The sequence below is a fragment of the Electrophorus electricus genome, chromosome 11 (genome assembly GCF_041902795.1).
Source record: "Electrophorus electricus isolate QZ-2024a chromosome 11, ASM4190279v1, whole genome shotgun sequence".
Taxonomy (NCBI): Eukaryota; Metazoa; Chordata; class Actinopteri; order Gymnotiformes; family Gymnotidae; genus Electrophorus; species Electrophorus electricus.
This window is the reverse complement of record NC_137507.1, coordinates 18,400,079-18,417,309: the sequence shown is the minus strand read 5'-3', so window position 1 is coordinate 18,417,309 and position 17,231 is coordinate 18,400,079. Positions and strand designations below refer to the sequence as shown.

Genomic DNA, 17,231 nt, shown 5'->3' with positions numbered 1-17,231 from the left:
ATCTGTTCGTTACTCTATTATATTAGGTTGTGGGAAAAGATGAGTCAAGTTTTGAAACCTTTTTAGCTCGTACCTCAGTTTCTATGACAACCACATTAAATCTCAGATGTGTGAATCAAACTGCTGCTGACGTCAAACTGCCACTCCAAAAGAAAAAAAAAAACTGAAGAAAGCTGTAAAACAGAGTGAATAAGCAAGTGAATATTCATAACCTTAACAGCAGTAAGTAAACTCTAACGGAGGAGCTCCAGCCCCCGAGAGCCACGTGTTTGCCCTGATTCAACACATCTGCTTCTACTCAGCAGGTGATTATTAAGATCCCTCATGAACTGAACTGCGTTAGTGCAGCATAAACACTAAACTCTTTAAGTACCTTAGTTTGACACCATGATTAGTTTTATGGATTGCTGCTGTGATTCTTAGTTTAGATCTCGTAGGGCCAGTTTTTAAAAGAAGTTTGACAGGATCAAAGTAATAAGATCAGAGAAAAAAAATCAGAAAATTGCAAGGTGGATTTGGGGTGGATGAACAAATGTCTTGCAGAAATGACATAAAAACCAATAAATACTGTAAAACACAATTGGTGTATGCTATTGTGTAGTTATGTTTATCAATCTGTGTATGTTGTCATTACTCTACCTTAAAGGGTACATTTACTACCCCAAGTCAGAAGAGTCCAGTTACTTCATAAAGGAAGCAGTCAATTTGGGTTTTAACGTGTGATCATGTTAATGCTGCTGGTACTAATCAGTTAAGGACAATACAACAGGTTCTTCTTTGGACAAATAAAAAGATGGTGGATTGTAAGGACAACTATGAATCCAGACACCCTCCAACTGCTTCTGAGCAGCCTGTGAGGATATAAACTTGTCTTTTGAAGTGGTTCGTTATAGACTTATTTATTTGACAAGGAATAATATCTGACCAGCAGATGGCAGTTGACTTCTAATACAAAGATTTCCAAATACTGATTTGGACATATCTGGATCAGCATCACTCAGTACATCAATGACAAAATAACTGAGCTCAGTTTAGTGCTGCTTAGGTAAAAGGGGGATTTGATTAGCCAGACAAATGTAATCCAGACTACAAGTTTTGAAAAACTGACACCTGATGTAATCCATTCCCAAATCGCTGGGTTACACTTCTGTAGTTCTCAAGAGCCCTGTACATTACTCAGCATTCAACACATGCAGGGGTGGATCTGTAGACTAAACACTAAATGAGGTGAATGGTTTCATACTTTTAGCACTTCAAAGAGTTACATTTTTTTTCTTCTTAATAAGTTAATTATTTTATTGACAAAGGATAAAGTTTTAAGGTTGGTATAAAGTTTATTAAAATGCATTTACAAAAGAATGACAAGTTAAAAAAAAATGTGCATTTTGCAGAAACTTCAAATATGTTTATTTGTTATGATATTTATTTTTTAAACCAATATTATATCAATCATCATAAAATGATATCCAGTGACAGGTCTGTACATTATAGTATACATCAGGGTGTTGGGATGTGTAAACTTCCACATACGTACAGTTTTGGGCGCTGAGGGCTGAATTAATAATTTTATTCATTTGTTTGTTCCACTTAGCAAATGTTTAGGTTCAAGATATTTCTTGTGTTAGCCAGCTAGCCATTTGCTGTAAATCAAAATGACAATATCTGGAATGAGAAGCTGCTTCCATAATTCAAAATGAAATCTGTGAGTTCTCAAATGGTACTGTCAAAGTGGAATTAACTTAGAGCATTGAGGGAGGGACTTGGACTCAGGCCCAAGGCAAATTTAAGCACAGAAAACAAGTCTTTTCAACAGTCACATGTCATGATTCTGCCAGTGACTGCACAGCCCAGGCTTGCATCAACTTGGTCTGGCTCTCCATCAAAATGCTTTCAAAAGGAGGCTGGCTTCTGGCCCAAAAAACAGGGCTTCATAGGAAGTCATACAGGTACCTGACGATGTCAAAATTCACAGTTCTGACAACAAAAAGAAATGAGGAAAAAAAAAAAAAAAAAAAAAGAGTCAGAACAAAATCAATATACATTAAAAAACACACCAAAAAATACCCACGACACCCACACACACCTGGAGATTGCGAAGATGAAGTCGAGGGAGACAGCACACTTGTATTTTGGTGTGTCCAGCTGGTCGTCATGTCCTATGTGAGTAAGGAGCTGCAGGGTGACCAGAGAGGATATCTGGGGGAGAATGCTATAGTCAAAAAAATGATCTGGGGGAGAACGCTACAGCCAACCAATGCTAGAAGCTTTTAAAGGCTTCATATGCCCATCCCATGCACTTAGGTTCATGTGCGATTATTTCTAGTTGTTTTATGTTAGAGTTGACAGATTTACGCCTAAGGTTAACACTAGGTGCTTCTATAATTATTCTAAATGCCACTGTAGTTGTGTACCACACCATGGTATGATGTGTCTCTGTGGAAGAACACATCAAGGTCATAACTCTATTTCTGAGGCCTCATCCACTCATTTCTTATTTCTGCCTGCCCACTTTCCCTCTCTGTCTCTTTTTTCCTCTTTATAGTTAAGACTGGCTGATGTTAGCATCCTAATGCGAACAAACAGAGAAACAATAAAGAACAACACTGTCTACTAATTCATCATTGGCAAATTTCTAATATTTGAGATAAACATTTCTTGCTAAATTACAAACAAAGTTTAGCGGCTTATGACCAAAATAGGATAAATATCAAATACCAATAAAAAATCAGAAATTGACCATTATTTAAAATTTGTTGGATTATGCAATGTACTGAAAAATTACCACCATTAGGAATTACTAAATTTAGTCTGGGAGCTTGCGACAATATACAAAAAGATAGACAACAGAAGGCTAGAAAGATGGATAACTAATTGAATAATGAAATAAAGTGACTGGAGGGTGGCTTTCTCGTATATACATATTGTATAGATTAACACTGTGATACACATTTAAAAATTGTCTTCCAAAGTGAGACATTTTAGGAAAAAAAGAAACAAAAAAAGGAAATATTGCCACATTCAGTACACAGATAGCAGATATAGCTGACATTAAAATCTTGTCTAATAATCTTGTCCAACCCAATGAACATTAATAGCACAACTTTTACTGCCACTCTATGTTTCAAGATTTTAATGAGATGGAACTACCTGGGAGAAGATGCTTGCTGTTGGCGCAACTCTGCTGTCTACCACACTGTAGAATATGGCCAACAGTCTGTCCAGAGGAAATGGCTTGGGTCCCAACAGATGGTTACTAGTCTGGAAGGGGAAACAAGATGGGGAAAAGGTGCCGACAGGATGAAATAGAGGAGAATGCCAGAATAAGAGCATGCACAGGCGCGCGCGCGAGAGACACATCCAAGTGCTAAGTTGTATATAAAAACAGTGTTGTGTGTTCACACCTGGTATTGACATATGTCTTGACTAAACCCATCACAAGTGGACAGCTGAGGAATGATTTGCAACTTAATAGTAGATTAGCAGTTGGTGACAGTTTCAGACCACTGGTATGGTGTCCTGTAATGATGGATTTTCCAGTTGGAGCCATGACTCCTTTGAGGTTGTCAAGAACGTGACGATTTTTACACTACGGTTACATTGCCAAATGCATGACGACCTTGAAAGATGGGCCGTGTTACAGAGGCATCGGGTCTAAATGCACTGGATTCTGTTCACAGTATTTAACACTGACCACTTGGACCAAGTTGGATGTTAATACCAGGTATGAAAGGGCTCTGTGTAAAAATAAAAAGCAAAATGAGTCAGTCATTCTTAAATGATGACTCCAATACTTTATTTAAAGGAGTGAAATATGGGGGAGCGAGAGAGAGATTAACAGGCCTAAATAGAGAAGGTACACTTGATGCTTTTTAAACACTTAGTAACTCACTTTTTCATGTTTCTTCAAGAAATTGGTTTTCTTAATTTTTCCATGATGCTGTCGTAAAGAGACAAACATGTTTACTTGTTCCATACCCATAATAGAGGGACAAAACATTTAACACTGTTAAAAAGGTCCCTACATATACGTTCAGCAAATACATACTGAAATCATAAAATGACAATTAATGCCTATATCAGCAGCTACTTTCCACAGCCCTGCCTGCTTTATACACACACAAGTGTTCCTAAATAAGATCAAAATCTACAGATTATATGTTCTACATCTGAATGTTATTGGAAGATCTTAAACTACATCAAAAGTATGCAGAAAGCAGAGATGGATGACCTTAAGGAAGAAGCGCCGGTCGGTGCGGGCTGGGTTATAGGAGGCCAGGTACGCTGCGATGAGCAGGAATTTGGAATAATACGGCAACTCTACATGAGCATGTGCTGACAAACCTACAGAGAAGAGATTTCACACTGGCTAAGACTGAGCGAGGTAATCCAACAGGACTATGGGCACTGTGGAGAAAGTATAGAGCCCAACCTTAAAAATGAATCTATCCTTTTGTTCATTACTGAAAAAGCTTTTGTATTATTTTCTGTACATTTTACCCAGGAATTGCACCCTGATGAACAGAAACACAACCAAGTAGCCTATTCAAAACTAGTTACAAAGGCCGCTTTAAATGAAACATTTCAGTTGGAATAAGTCCCCAAAATTAAACCCAACAGTGAACACCTTGTGTAATTATATATCCAGACTGAGGGGTATTTGCATGCATCACACTAATAGCTGGCCAACAGGAAGATGGGACAGATGTTTGTGGTTTGCTTGAGAGAAAAGAGGAGGGGGAGGAGGAGGAGAGGAGAATGTCCTCCAGCAGTACTGGATGGACCTCTTACAGCATCTTGGCAGGCCTGCAAAGTTTTAGCAGATGGCCCGTGTGTGAGAGAGTGGGTCCAGTCCACTGAATTAGGACTGCACATGACTGGGTCCACTACTGTTCCATCTGTGGGAGCGTCTGTGTGTGTGCACGCGTGCATGTGCCTACCTCTTAAAGCTGTGGCCTCCTTCTCATCCATCTGCTGCTGCTCCCATTGAACACTGAGGAGAGACACACACACACACACACACGTGAAAACAGTCTTAAACAACCATGGAAACTTTAACTCTACCAGCCCCCTCCAGACCTGGACACCTCTCTCAGGTACACGGTCTGCATGGCTCTCTTCAGGTGCGGCTCGACCCTCCTCCACAGCTTATGTGTGTCACTCTCCTGGGCTGAGAAGGCATCATAAATCAGTTTGAACTCGGAAGTAAAAACTTTTTTTTTTTTTTTTAAACAAGTGAAGTACTATTGTAGATAGTATGCTGGCACTGAAGTATATCTGTAATACTTACATTACAACAGTAAGTAAAACTAAAAAAAGAAAAGGCCTACCATTATATTATTACACAGGAAATATATACACACACATACACAAGATGAGTAACTTCAGTGTAATAAGAGGTGTGCGTGTGTTATAATAACAGACTTCTGAAATGTTTAATGCTTTACCTTCTCCTTTTTCCAGAGGCTCACAGAACTTGGTAAAATTGAGGGCAGCCTGTTTGAGAGCAAAAACCCAAATCACATGCATGCCAGTGGGGATTAAATGATGCCCTCGCTCTGATGAAACACTTTGCACACTTTATTAGAATCCCGCTGCTCCACTAGCCTGTCACTGCAGCTTAGACATGTGTAATTTTCTGGCCTTGTGTAGACCATTGGGAACTTTTGGGTTATCCGAGATTTGAGGTTAAGGTTTACTTTATGGTGAGGTTAAAGTTAGCTATGTTCGCATTAGGTACAGTAACTATAAAACAGAAGAATCTGCAAATATATTGGCTCTTTGCAATTTCCATCTACTTCTTGCACTGTGCTCTACATTCTGCTTGATATACTCAAACTGGATATGGTATGTTTAGTGAGCTGTAGAATCTCTCTCACACACACACACACACACACACACACACACACACACACACACACAAAACTACTGACAAAAACAGCAAAGCTGAACATGCTATTGTGTGTTTGGATTGTACCAGGTGTCGGAGCTCTCTCAGGTCCCTGCAGACAGAGTAGAAGACTCCAAGCAGGATGTTAATGTAGGAAGAGTACAGTTCAGGCGTGTAGGAGGGATGACTGTGTCGAGACAAGATCTGCTGGAGCTCAGCTGTGGCACAAACCACATGCACACATCTTAGAATAACTCTGGCTGAGTTTTTCTCTGCAATTTTTTTTTTTTGTTCAGTCTCTACAGCTGCCGTATTTTGTGGAGACTTTTACCACTTCCCGTATGTTTCACCTATGTAGCTGCATACAACTTAAAAATAAATAAATGTATACATGATACACACAAAGTGAACTATCAAAGCATTTAGACCACTTTGTTTTTTTGCACATTTTGTTTTGCAGATTTGATCTGAATAAAATTGGAGTGGCTTCAATGCAAGTCTCTGAATACTGAGCCAAAGTCCAGATATAATAAACCCCATCAAAGATCTGTGGAGGCAGTTGAGAGACGCTCACCATCCAGTGTGACTGAGCTTTAGTCTGCAAATTTTGGGGAAACATTCAAGAACACCTGTAGCTGTAACTGCAGCAAAAAGGGCTTCTACAAAGTAATGACTGGTAACCGGTCTTATCACGTTTGTGTTTTTGATTTCTAATTAATTTTGTTATGGGTATCAGCGTAGATTAATAGCTAAAGTAAAATGTGTGAAACACTTTTTGAATCCACTGTTTACGTGTCCCCTGGTTTTGTTTGGGTTCACTCATTGTTCAGTCATATTTAAATTAAATTCATGAAAAGCTCTGCTCTTTCCAGAATGTACTAAAACTCGACACAAACTGTGAAGGAGAACCACGATCATAACATTCCTACGCAGTCCATACATGTTGAACATCTGCACTTGCCCTGAGAGATGTGCCACATCAAATACACTTTGAAGATTTGCTTCATCATATGTAGTATGTTCTGTTCACTTTATCCAATAATTGTACTGTAATTAATAATGGAAACAGCAAGATGCTTTTGGAGTAAGAACCTTTAGTTCTAGAGCAGTGTGATGCATATGTAGCACCTGTCAATAACTAAAATGCAACTGAAGTCTAATTTAAAAGAAAAAACACAAAAAACCCCACCACACTCATATAGCTGCCATCACAGCTGCACACTGCTTAATAATATGAATATCCTGTTGTACAAGGCATTCCTTACATGCTCAGTATGTGTTTTTAATAATAATAAAGACGAGGTATCCCAAAGACCTTTAGGGAAGAGTTTTCAGGACCCTGAAGAGTAGAGCCAGATATGTTAGAGCAGGTGCACTGACAGACAAGACTGGGGACCAGAAGTCCTGCACCTCTGTAATACCTTTCGTGTAATCAGGAAAATGTAGCAGCAGAGGTTCGAAGCAGCCGGTACTGGGTCGAAACTTGTCCCACACGATCTCACTGAGCAGGATCACGGTCACATTGTCATCGACCTGTCATACAGTGCCAATACTGGTAACCGAGCCCAGAACACCCAGCCTCACATAAGTTCTGAATTTATTCCTAAAGGTGACTCGCCCAAACAGCTTTACATGGGACTTACGCTATGCACCACCTGGTTCACTTAAGCCTTGGATACACTACACAACTTTTAAAATCCTTACAGATTCTGAAAAGTCTAGGTGTCTCACACTTCCCCATTGATTTTAAAGACTTTTATGGTGACTGGAAAACCTGACATCAAACTAAATGAGCAGGGCTCATACGCTACCCAACATGTTGCTGAACCAATTGGAGCAAATCAAGCTCACACAAACACATGCTCTTCTGTTGCTAGGAGACAGCAAATCCCAAACAATCATGGAGATGAAGCAGCTGTGGAGCCTCTATTAGTGCCAACACAAAAGGGCAAAGGGCATGGGAGTGGGACAAAGCCAGAACCTAATATCAGCCATGCTTGGAGAAGCTACAGAAGCTACCACAAATGTATTGGATCTTCATTTCTCTGTATCTACTTCATATATTGCACTCAAACCATTAGCATGTTTGATGTACTCCATCTGGTAATAACCTAGATTGTAGGGCTGTGCGATTTGACATATAGGTCATTACAACTGCTTGAAATGTAACAGCTATTTATTTTGTTGTGAAAGTGCTCCATGCGAAATGCAAACATGAAACAACTTTGTTTCACAAAGAAACAAATGATGAAGCATAATATCTAAGCTAAGACAGACTCAGCCTGATTATGAACTGTTGGGGTAAAAAGTTGTGTAGTGTAAAATCAAGTCCTCCTCATTTACCAAAAAAGGATGTCCAAGTTAGGTACATAAAAAAAAAAAACCTTCTGACTGAACTGTCCTCAACGGACTAAACTGAGTATAGACTAAAGCAGAGGCCCCTAATATAATTCCAATAAAGACCACAATTGAGATAACTTATCAAGTTCTGTGGAACACCGCCCATCCCCAGGGACTGGACTGGGCTCTTCAGGACTAGATTAAGAAGCTATAGTCATACCAGTTCTTGTAGTCGCAGAAGACCGGGCAGCAGGTTGGCTTCCATATTTCGGAGCAGCTCTGCTCTTTCCAGAACCTACCAAAACACAGCACTGTATTTATATACAGTCCATATTTCTTATCTGTTGGTAGTACAGTGAAAGCTTCTGCTCTGCAGGTAGCACAGCCATTTAAACAATAGACATGCACTTGGGGGAAAAACAAGCATAAAAATTTAAAGGTCAAGCTTATGGTTACAGTTGATTTATAATGAGAACCTGGAATTTTTATTATGAGGTCTACAGGGACTTAAACATTTATATTCCAACTCTGCAATGTTCAAATGTGCTCTTTTTCTAACTGTGCTCCCTGAGAGCAGACATGCATTCATTTAGGCTAAAGTCTTTGCATCATGGTCACCTGAACATATATGAACACCTGGTCCCCAGGACACCCATATAAAGAAACCATATTATAACTGCTGATGTATATTTTTTACTTGCTCTGTTCCTTCCCTTTTGCTTTGAGGCATAAGGTCCTCATTCTTAGTTGAGCCACTCTGTGATTCAACATGTACCTCTGCATGTGCCTGAATAAAATACACCTGCTTTAAATATCTTCATACCTGGATGCACATTTTTCTTCCAAAGTAATTGCAGAGATGCTGCAATGACATGTAGCAACCAATAGTGCCGTGATTCATCCACAGAGTTATACAGTGTGCTAAACCAGTCCACAGGATGGCAACAGCAGTGAAAAAGGTAAGAAGAGCTGATAAACACTCACAATATAGCGGGTCTGATCGGCAGGTTCCTGGGCACACATTTGCCTGTACACCCGCACAAAGTCAGAGAAGGAGGCACATCGTGGAAGGAGAGCGGCAGCCTCCGGGCCAAACAAGGCCATCAACACCTGCTCAAAGAGCAGACCTCTCGAGAAACACTCCACACAGCTCATGGCCGCGTGAGGGAGCTACGGAAACAGCCACAGAAACAGTAGTTTAGCATTTCAGCTGTTTTTTTTTTAAGTGTGAGTTTTCCCATTATCAAATGACAGGCTCTGATTTGTAATGAGTCTTGTATGAGGCCTACCTCCAGTTCTGTTAGTAATGCAAGCACCACATGACTCTTCCCTGTGGCTCTGTGGCCGTAGATGAAGACTGATGGATAGCTGTACTGCTGAGGCTGTCAGAGGAGGAAGAGAGAGCACAAAGCAAGGCTAGCAATGCAAGATTCCAAGAGGAACATCAGCTGGATACAATCTTACAGCAGGACTTACTTTCCCTGCTACTAACAGGTTTTACAATGGGACAATTAATAATCTTTAGTTGCAAGTGTCTATTGTCAGCAACTGCTATGGTCATTTGATTTTTTGAAGTCGTTAACGTTTGTCAAATTATATACAGATATTGGCTTTTAAACGTTTCTAGAACCAATGCTGGTTCAGACCTAAAAGCTTTTTTTAAGCATGTCTGACTTCATTACTAAGATTTCAGAGAGCACAGGAGGTTAGAGCCCTGCCGTTTGGTTTGGGTGCGCGTGTCCCTCTCACCTCGCCCATTAAGGCCAGCAACGTGCTGGCCTGTACCTCCCTACACTGGAGGCTTTCCGCCAAACAGCGGAGTTTTGCTTCAGGGTAGCCGGGGCACTGCAGAACGGCCGGCATCCTCCGAGTTGAAAGTGAAGAAAACTTTAAACCACTTAAATCTCAAACGCGTATTAATTGCGCAATACTACGTTCTAACAGCTAGCTAGGGAACTATCTGAAAGCCACGACGAAGTAACCCAGCTAGTTAAATAGCCTAGCTAATAACACAGCTGGGTGAACAAGACAGCTTGCTGGCCAAGTTATAAGCTAGCTGTGGTAACGTAAAACAACTATCTATTGGCTCAAAATATCGTTGTAAATAGTTTAGAAGCAACAATAACTATGAACCATACACTAATGTGGTGTTTCCCTGTGTTTAAAACATCGAAACTAACTTGTCCGGTAACAGACTCTCCAGCTTCACTATAGCTTCGCGCCGGTGCTAATGACGTCACATGCTGAGGACGTCACGTCCGGCATGTGGGACTTGTAGTTCTTTGTAAATGTAATTCTTTGTAAATGCAGTTCTCTCTAAATGGAACGTATGCTCTGCGTAGGGTTATCAGCTGGGCTGACCACATTTTAAAGCTCGTATGAATATTAAACTAATAAGTGTCATGAAGTGAAAAGTTATGTCCTAAATCATTCAGATGCCTCGCCGATGACCTCATAAAAATAATTTTACAATGATCGCTAATAGCCTATACATAAAAGCTTCTCTAAACACCTGATATAAATATGAAATAAAAAGAAAATTATATATATGCATAATGAACCAAGAATATATTATAGGCATCTTTTACGCTGGGAACGCTGGAGACTATCTGAAATTTCTAATTTTGTCCCATAACTTTTAGAAAGTGTACCCTGAAACCAGTTTACCAGTTTCCTCTATAACTGGTCTTGACTTTATTTATTAAATAACAATTCAAATATGCCTGTTTTAGCAATAAAAAACAAACTTATTATGTTTGTGCTTATATTTTCTCACAAGTTGCCGAAATAGTTTTTTTGTAAAACGGCAAGCAATTGTACTATAATGTACTATAATTAACTATAATGTCGATACTTCCTGTATTATTCAAAGCCGATGGGCTTGACAAACGCGACCATAAGACCTGTCGTGAATCTCTTTCTTTCACTTCCCAGTGAAACCACTTTATTTCCTAAAGATGTCTTAAAGGCAGCGAAAATCCGAGGAGCCGCTGAAATGAACGCGTCACCTGTCCCAGTCATGACCCCAGCACTTTTCAAAGCGAAGTTACGCCCTTCAATGCGGTCATCATGTGTTCACAAGAAATGCATTTTTAAGTAGTTTACAATTCTGACTAGATTAATTACACCCCATCTAAGAAAAAAATTAAATCAAACCCGGACCGAGAAAAGTAAATGCCATTTTTAATAGCTTTTCCGTAGTGAGCGCTGTTGAGCTACAGGCGCTGTAACGTTTATGTGTGGGACATAAATTCACTCGGGCGACGTCGGCCAAGAAAGGCGGGCGGCTTTATTTGGGATTTGAACACGGGCGGCATTCCGCCTATACTGAACCGTACCGGAATGTCTGATTGGAAATAAGCCAAGTTACAATGTTGGCTGGGCTCGTCTCATCTTTCTTGCAGAGCCGATCAACATGGTAGCCCAGCGTCCCCGTAGCGCAGCGCGGCCAGCCGTAGGCGCAGGCTTGGTGACATGGTGAGCCACCTCCGTGATAGACCTGACACGACACGGACACGCACCACATGATGCAGGCAGTGTGTCGTCAGCTCGCCGGTCTCAACTACGACGCCGAGTGCATATGTCATTCACGCATGGAAAATCAGCGCTGAAAAATAAGCTTCCTGGAAGCCACCACTTGGCACACTTAAGGTATATTAGTATTCCGTTCGTCTCCTAAAGCGCCCAAGGATGCACAACTGATCAGTGTATACTACGACACGTTATTTCATTTATCTGAACAGTACGTTGACATTTAAGACAAACAACTTATTCACTGATTGAAATGGTAATCTCAGAATTGAATGAGTTGAAATTCAGCGATTTTGTTTTTTTCATTTTGCCGACACTAGGCGCAATAACCAGCGATAGTTACTACCGTTTGGTTTGTGCGATTTAGAGTCCTGTCCGTAGGACGCAGACTTAAACAGGATATGTGTAAAGGAGGACCAAGGACTGAAGCTTATTGAAATCAGAGCGTTAGGTCACGGAGACCTAACACACACCGAATAAATCACAGAGACAACTTGACAATAAAAGAAGTCAGTCTGGGAACATCTGGGAACCGTTCTGGGAACCCGCAGCTTCGAGTCCGCCGCTGCAGGAAACATCCAAAGAGGCTCGCACTTAGCCTATGGTCCCCGGCACTCCTGCAGCGATGCTGCCAGCATCCGAGGCAGCCAAAATCTACCAGACAAATTATGTCAGGAACTCTCGAGCCATCGGTGTTCTTTGGGCGATTTTCACTATCCTGTTTGCCATCGTCAACGTGGTTTGTTTCATCCAGCCGTACTGGATCGGAGACGGGGTAGACACGCCGCAGGCCGGCTACTTCGGCCTCTTCCACTACTGCATCGGTAACGGGCTGTCCCGCGAGCTCAAGTGCCAAGGGAGCTTCACCGACTTCGGCTCCATCCCGTCGGGCGCTTTCAAGGCTGCGTCCTTCTTCATCGGCATGTCAATGGCGTTGGTTCTCACTTGCATCGGCTGTTTCGCCCTCTTCTTCTTTTGCAGTACGGCCACGGTTTACAAGACCTGCGGGTGGATGCAGCTGGCGGCAGGTGAGTAGCACGAGCGGCACATCTCCCAAGGACGCGCGCCTAAAGCGAAGTGAAATGTTAGCAGGCAGGTGTGACTTTATGTAGCCTGACATCTGGATTCAGCGCCAGCATTAGCATATATGATGCAGGTATCACGCGTTGGGAGAGTCCAAGAAATTATGCACTGCTTTTGAACTTCTTAATAGTTTGTTTTCCACTAGTAGGGCCTGCTCTTAATAACCACATCCTTTTTCAGACAGAACAATATGCAATGCGTGCAGGTTTAACAGTTAACTTTCTTTTGATCCAAAGTTTTCATAATCTTCTGAAGCAGCATTTGTTACAGTACATCGCATTCTGCTGACGTGATGTACTGCAAAACGTTCGTCCTTGGTGAGCCTGTGCAACTATAGGAATTGATGCTTCACTGTGAGCGGCTGCAAGAGCCACCCATGAGCTGTCCATGAGCTGTCCATGAGCTACTCAGAGAGGAAGGAGGAGCAACTTGTGTTTTTCATCTCAATGTTGCAATTTAGTCCTCTCCATAAACACCAGTCCCCAGATGATCTGGAGGAAATCAAAGCAGCCACAACTGCATTCACACCCTCTCCATTAAAAGATAGTCTGTTTTAATGAGCACAGGCAGTGTGTGTGTATGTGTGTGTGTGAGTGAGTGAGAGAGAACGAGAGAGACAGAGCCTTTCAGATGAAAGCAACTGCAGAGAGACCTAGTCTTCCTACTCTCTGACAATGCTTTGCATGCCGTCCTGATGATCGAGGCCATTATTGCACGTTTGCGTGTCTCCAAGCCTTGCCACAGAGAAAAGGCTTCACCAAGACATTTTGTTATCTCATGTACTGCAGTGGAGTGACCGCCTGAGCTGGTTCATGCAAGCGGAGCGAGATGTGTGTACAGAGAGGGCCCGTGTGCCAGAGGCTGGGACATTGATCAGTAAAGATAGTGGGGTGCTATTGGCTGGTGCTGGACATATTGATCCAAGGACATTATAAAGACCTGCTCCAGAGCCCACCAGGGGTGGACCCATACTCAGTCTGTCTCATTGGTCCGGTCCAGCGAGCAGTTCCTGTCTCGCGCTCCCGCCACTTTGTCGTTTCTCTATTTCTCAACTTTTCATGCCTGATTATAACATCTGCTGATCCTGATCTGAGAAATAAACTTCCGTTCTGTGTTTGCGTGCATACGTGTGCCATTTAGGGCCACACACACTGTCATCAGACACAACCCAGATTGCTTTCAAAATGTATGTTGCTTCTCTTAAACATTTCATTTTTCTGTCTATAATGAAAAATCCATGGTTATGCCTTTTTTCTGCCTCCCTTAAGAGGTTTGATGTGGGGTTAAATACTGAGCACAAACCGCAGTCTGAATTTGACAGCTGGCTTTTGGCTGTCAGACTGACATGTCCACATTGCGCCAGACACACCGCGCTGGTCTGCTCCCTTCCTCTAATGTCCACATATCACTCTTGCCTTACTGTCCTCCAGCTCCCTCTCTTACACCCATGGCTGAGATGAAAAAGGCTCATCAGTTTTCACCATTTTTGTGGTACCACACATTATCTGAGGATGCCACAGCACGTCTGGCACCAGCCTGGTCACTGGATTCCAGGACATGATTGAAGGAGCCATTGTATCAAAATGGCTTTTTCCTATTGAAAAGATTTAAGGGCCCTTAAACAGCACAGAAAAGGCCTTTAACAATCGGTTGTTTCTTTTTAAAATCATGCTTGAGTGTGTGTATAAGTGTTCCAAGCTGATCCGGGGTTTGGCAAAAAGGATGTTGCAAGACTAAGGGTGTGTTTAGACTTGGTAACTTTGGCTCAGTTAAAACGAACCCTGGTGATTGCTCTGTTAGAGCAGTTCATTAAGCGTGAACACTATGCTTCCCATCAAGCACTGGTGGGCACCAAATAAACAGACCGAGATCGCCTGAACAGGTGGGCTCATTTCTTAATGAATTCTGGTGTGGTTCGTTTGAAATAAGAACACAAAACGAACCAAAGGCATCTAAACGAATCAAACACTGGACATGATGTCACAAGATGCAAGACTAAACAGACTGCAATGAAAACAAAAAATGTTTTCCATTACAATTACCACCAGGTATACACAACCCCGATAAGAGCATTAAGCCCATAAACTCTAACATACATTATGCATCACTTTTTTTTAAATACATCACTTTTACATGCATCATTTTTAAAAAAACGTATTGTAGTTCTATTCTAAATTTGATAGCGAGAACGCTAAGCAAACCTGGACTAAAATTTAACATTTAAATTTTCTTGTTTGTACCAAACTACAAGTATGAACACACCCTAAATCTGTTGCAAGCCGTTAATGATAAAAAGGGCCAATTTTTACGTTATTAACGCGCAGCAGAACCAGAACAGAACTGCTCACACAGTTTGATAAGAATGGGACACAGACAGTACCAGTGTATCTCTCGCTCCGCTCATCTCTCTCTGCTTACCAGAACTCCATTAGGAGCACCTCTGCCCACACGTGGCATGAATTGAGACTGCTCTAGATCTGATTCAGCTCCTACTGTATGCATAGCCTCAGTCACACACATATAATAACCAGCCTGACCATTCTGTTCCATTATAACATTTGCCCATACAATCTAATCGCCCCAGGATGGTTTTTGTGAATGAGATACACTACAAGATGTTTATACAAGATGTTTATACAGATTTGGGCACAATGTCTGACTAATACATTTGATTATTTACATGAGGTGGTGGGGAATTGGTTTTTCTTTGCACAAAACTCAGTGTAGTATGCTCAATGAAGGAAGGAGAGAAAGCTATACATGCCAAACCCTCTTCCTGGAGACCCAGTTGCCTGAGATTTGTTTAGCTACCATAATACCGTAACACACCTCATCCTAATGTCCTCAGCAGTGTTGTGAAAATCCACCACAGGTGTGCTAGTTTAGGGTTGAAACTCTTCATGGTTGCAGATCTCCAGGAGCAGAGCTGGAACTAAACTCAGAATGAACAGCCTTTTGCTGATGCATGCCCATTAAGAAGGAGATAAGATCAGTGTAAAAAAAATGATGACGTTAAAAATGACATCAAACAATATGCAAATGTAGAGCTCCACGCTCTTGTAACTACATAACTTTTATATTAGTTTTAAAGTCCCTAATGAATAAATTCACATTAGTTACTGAATTATATGCTTTATTAAAAAAACAAAAACAAACAAACAAAAAAACCAGCATGTGTTTAGTTCTGCTGAAACTGCAGTGCTGTATCCAGCTCTGCAAACAGCTCTGATCGAAGGTGAATCCACTGTAAGAACAGATGGTTGCAGGGATCTGAGCTTGCAGGTGAACTCTGTCTCCGTAGAGGACATGCCATATGACTCAAAGCTATGATGAGGCCTCCTGGGTCAGACATGACAATTCCGGGAGGGTTGGCAGTATGAGGTAACAGTTCTCTCTCACACGTGTAGCGATATGTTTAAAGTGATCAAGTTACTAATAACAGGGACACCAGCCCTATTTTAGGGAAAATTGTTAATTATTGTTAAAGACTACTTACTCAAGGTTAATTGATATGATCTCATGCTAGTCTTTAGTCTCACTCTGCAGGGATCTAATACCGCCGGTTAGAAATAACTCCTCCAAACAACAGATTCAATTAATGAATAAGAAGATTATTGATGAAGCAATACAAAGGGAAATTAAGCATGTTAAGACATAATAAATGAGACATAGACATAGCTCAGGTATATAGAACAAACTACAACAAGCTATACAAAACAAATAAAATTCCAAGTACTCAACATCTTGCAAGAGGTTCTTAAATGAATGTTTCCTCTTCAAGTTCTTCTCAGAGGTTCTGAATTTAAAGTTTCCACTTTTCCCTAACTCTCTGCAGTTACTTCAACCTCTTCTTACAGGAAAGCCCAGGAAAAGTCTAACTTCTTTTTTTTTTTTTACTGGATCCACATCTTTATCCAAATCCCTTGAAGAGAATTAACAGGGGAGTTGGCCCAACTAACTCGTACGAGTAATGAGATAGCTGGCAGAGCTAGACACAAGCATGTAGTCCAAGGACATTTGTTATAGTAGAAAAGGAACAGATGCCACATGTAAATCTGAAAGGGAAACCCGAGGACACAAATATAGGGGAAAAAGCCAATAAGAAACTTAACTAGAAAACAGATAAATACATATGACATGCTAACATTGAAGCTCAACCCCAGTAAAACCAAGCTTCTGTACATCCCAGGAACTCCCAGTCCTTACCAGGACCTCAGAGTTTCCTCCAAGAACTCCCTGGTATCACCATCTGAAGCTGCTCGTAGCCTGGGCATAACTTTGGACTACCAGTTGTCATTCTTAATTCATGTTTCAAGTCTGACCCAATCTTGCAGATGTCTCGTTTGTAACATATGAAGCATTCAGCCCTTTCTCTCGCAGGAAGCTTCCC

The 17,231-nt window shown here is 41.3% G+C and overlaps 2 protein-coding genes across 3 annotated transcripts in view; one reads left to right on the top strand and one right to left on the bottom strand.

Moving 5' to 3' along the window:
• Positions 1 to 1,320: 1,320 nt before the first annotated feature.
• Positions 1,321 to 10,743, bottom strand: orc5 (origin recognition complex, subunit 5). Its single transcript, XM_026997284.3, has 14 exons — positions 9,977 to 10,743; positions 9,517 to 9,609; positions 9,212 to 9,397; positions 8,448 to 8,522; positions 7,309 to 7,420; positions 5,975 to 6,105; positions 5,445 to 5,493; positions 5,077 to 5,167; positions 4,938 to 4,990; positions 4,229 to 4,341; positions 3,890 to 3,937; positions 3,148 to 3,258; positions 2,084 to 2,196; positions 1,321 to 1,974 (listed from the first exon to the last, which is right to left on the bottom strand). Exons 1-14 carry the CDS (start codon positions 10,088 to 10,090, stop codon positions 1,929 to 1,931), a joined length of 1,335 nt encoding a protein of 444 aa, XP_026853085.1. The 5' UTR covers positions 10,091 to 10,743; the 3' UTR covers positions 1,321 to 1,928.
• Positions 10,744 to 10,906: 163 nt separating this feature from the next.
• Positions 10,907 to 17,231, top strand: part of lhfpl3 (LHFPL tetraspan subfamily member 3) — a 33,845-nt gene continuing 27,520 nt past the window's right edge. For both annotated transcript variants that reach the window (XR_014125833.1, XM_026997315.3), the window contains exon 1: positions 10,907 to 12,786. Coding sequence is in view for 1 of the 2 variants with exons in the window: in XM_026997315.3 (XP_026853116.2) it covers positions 12,360 to 12,786 (427 nt within the window). In the remaining variant the exon portion in view is untranslated. The remainder of the gene's footprint in view (positions 12,787 to 17,231) is intronic.

Excerpts from the sequence above, each read along its gene's own strand:
- orc5 (XM_026997284.3), bottom strand. The coding sequence starts at position 10,090 with ATGCCGGCCGTTCTGCAGTGCCCCGGCTACCCTGAAGCAAAACTCCGC. Across the intron at positions 9,398-9,516 it reads CATTACTAACAGAACTGGAG|CTCCCTCACGCGGCCATGAG; the intron begins GTAGGCCTCATA and ends CTGTTTCCGTAG. Across the intron at positions 3,259-3,889 it reads TCTTGAAGAAACATGAAAAA|ACTAGTAACCATCTGTTGGG; the intron begins GTGAGTTACTAA and ends TTCCCCTTCCAG.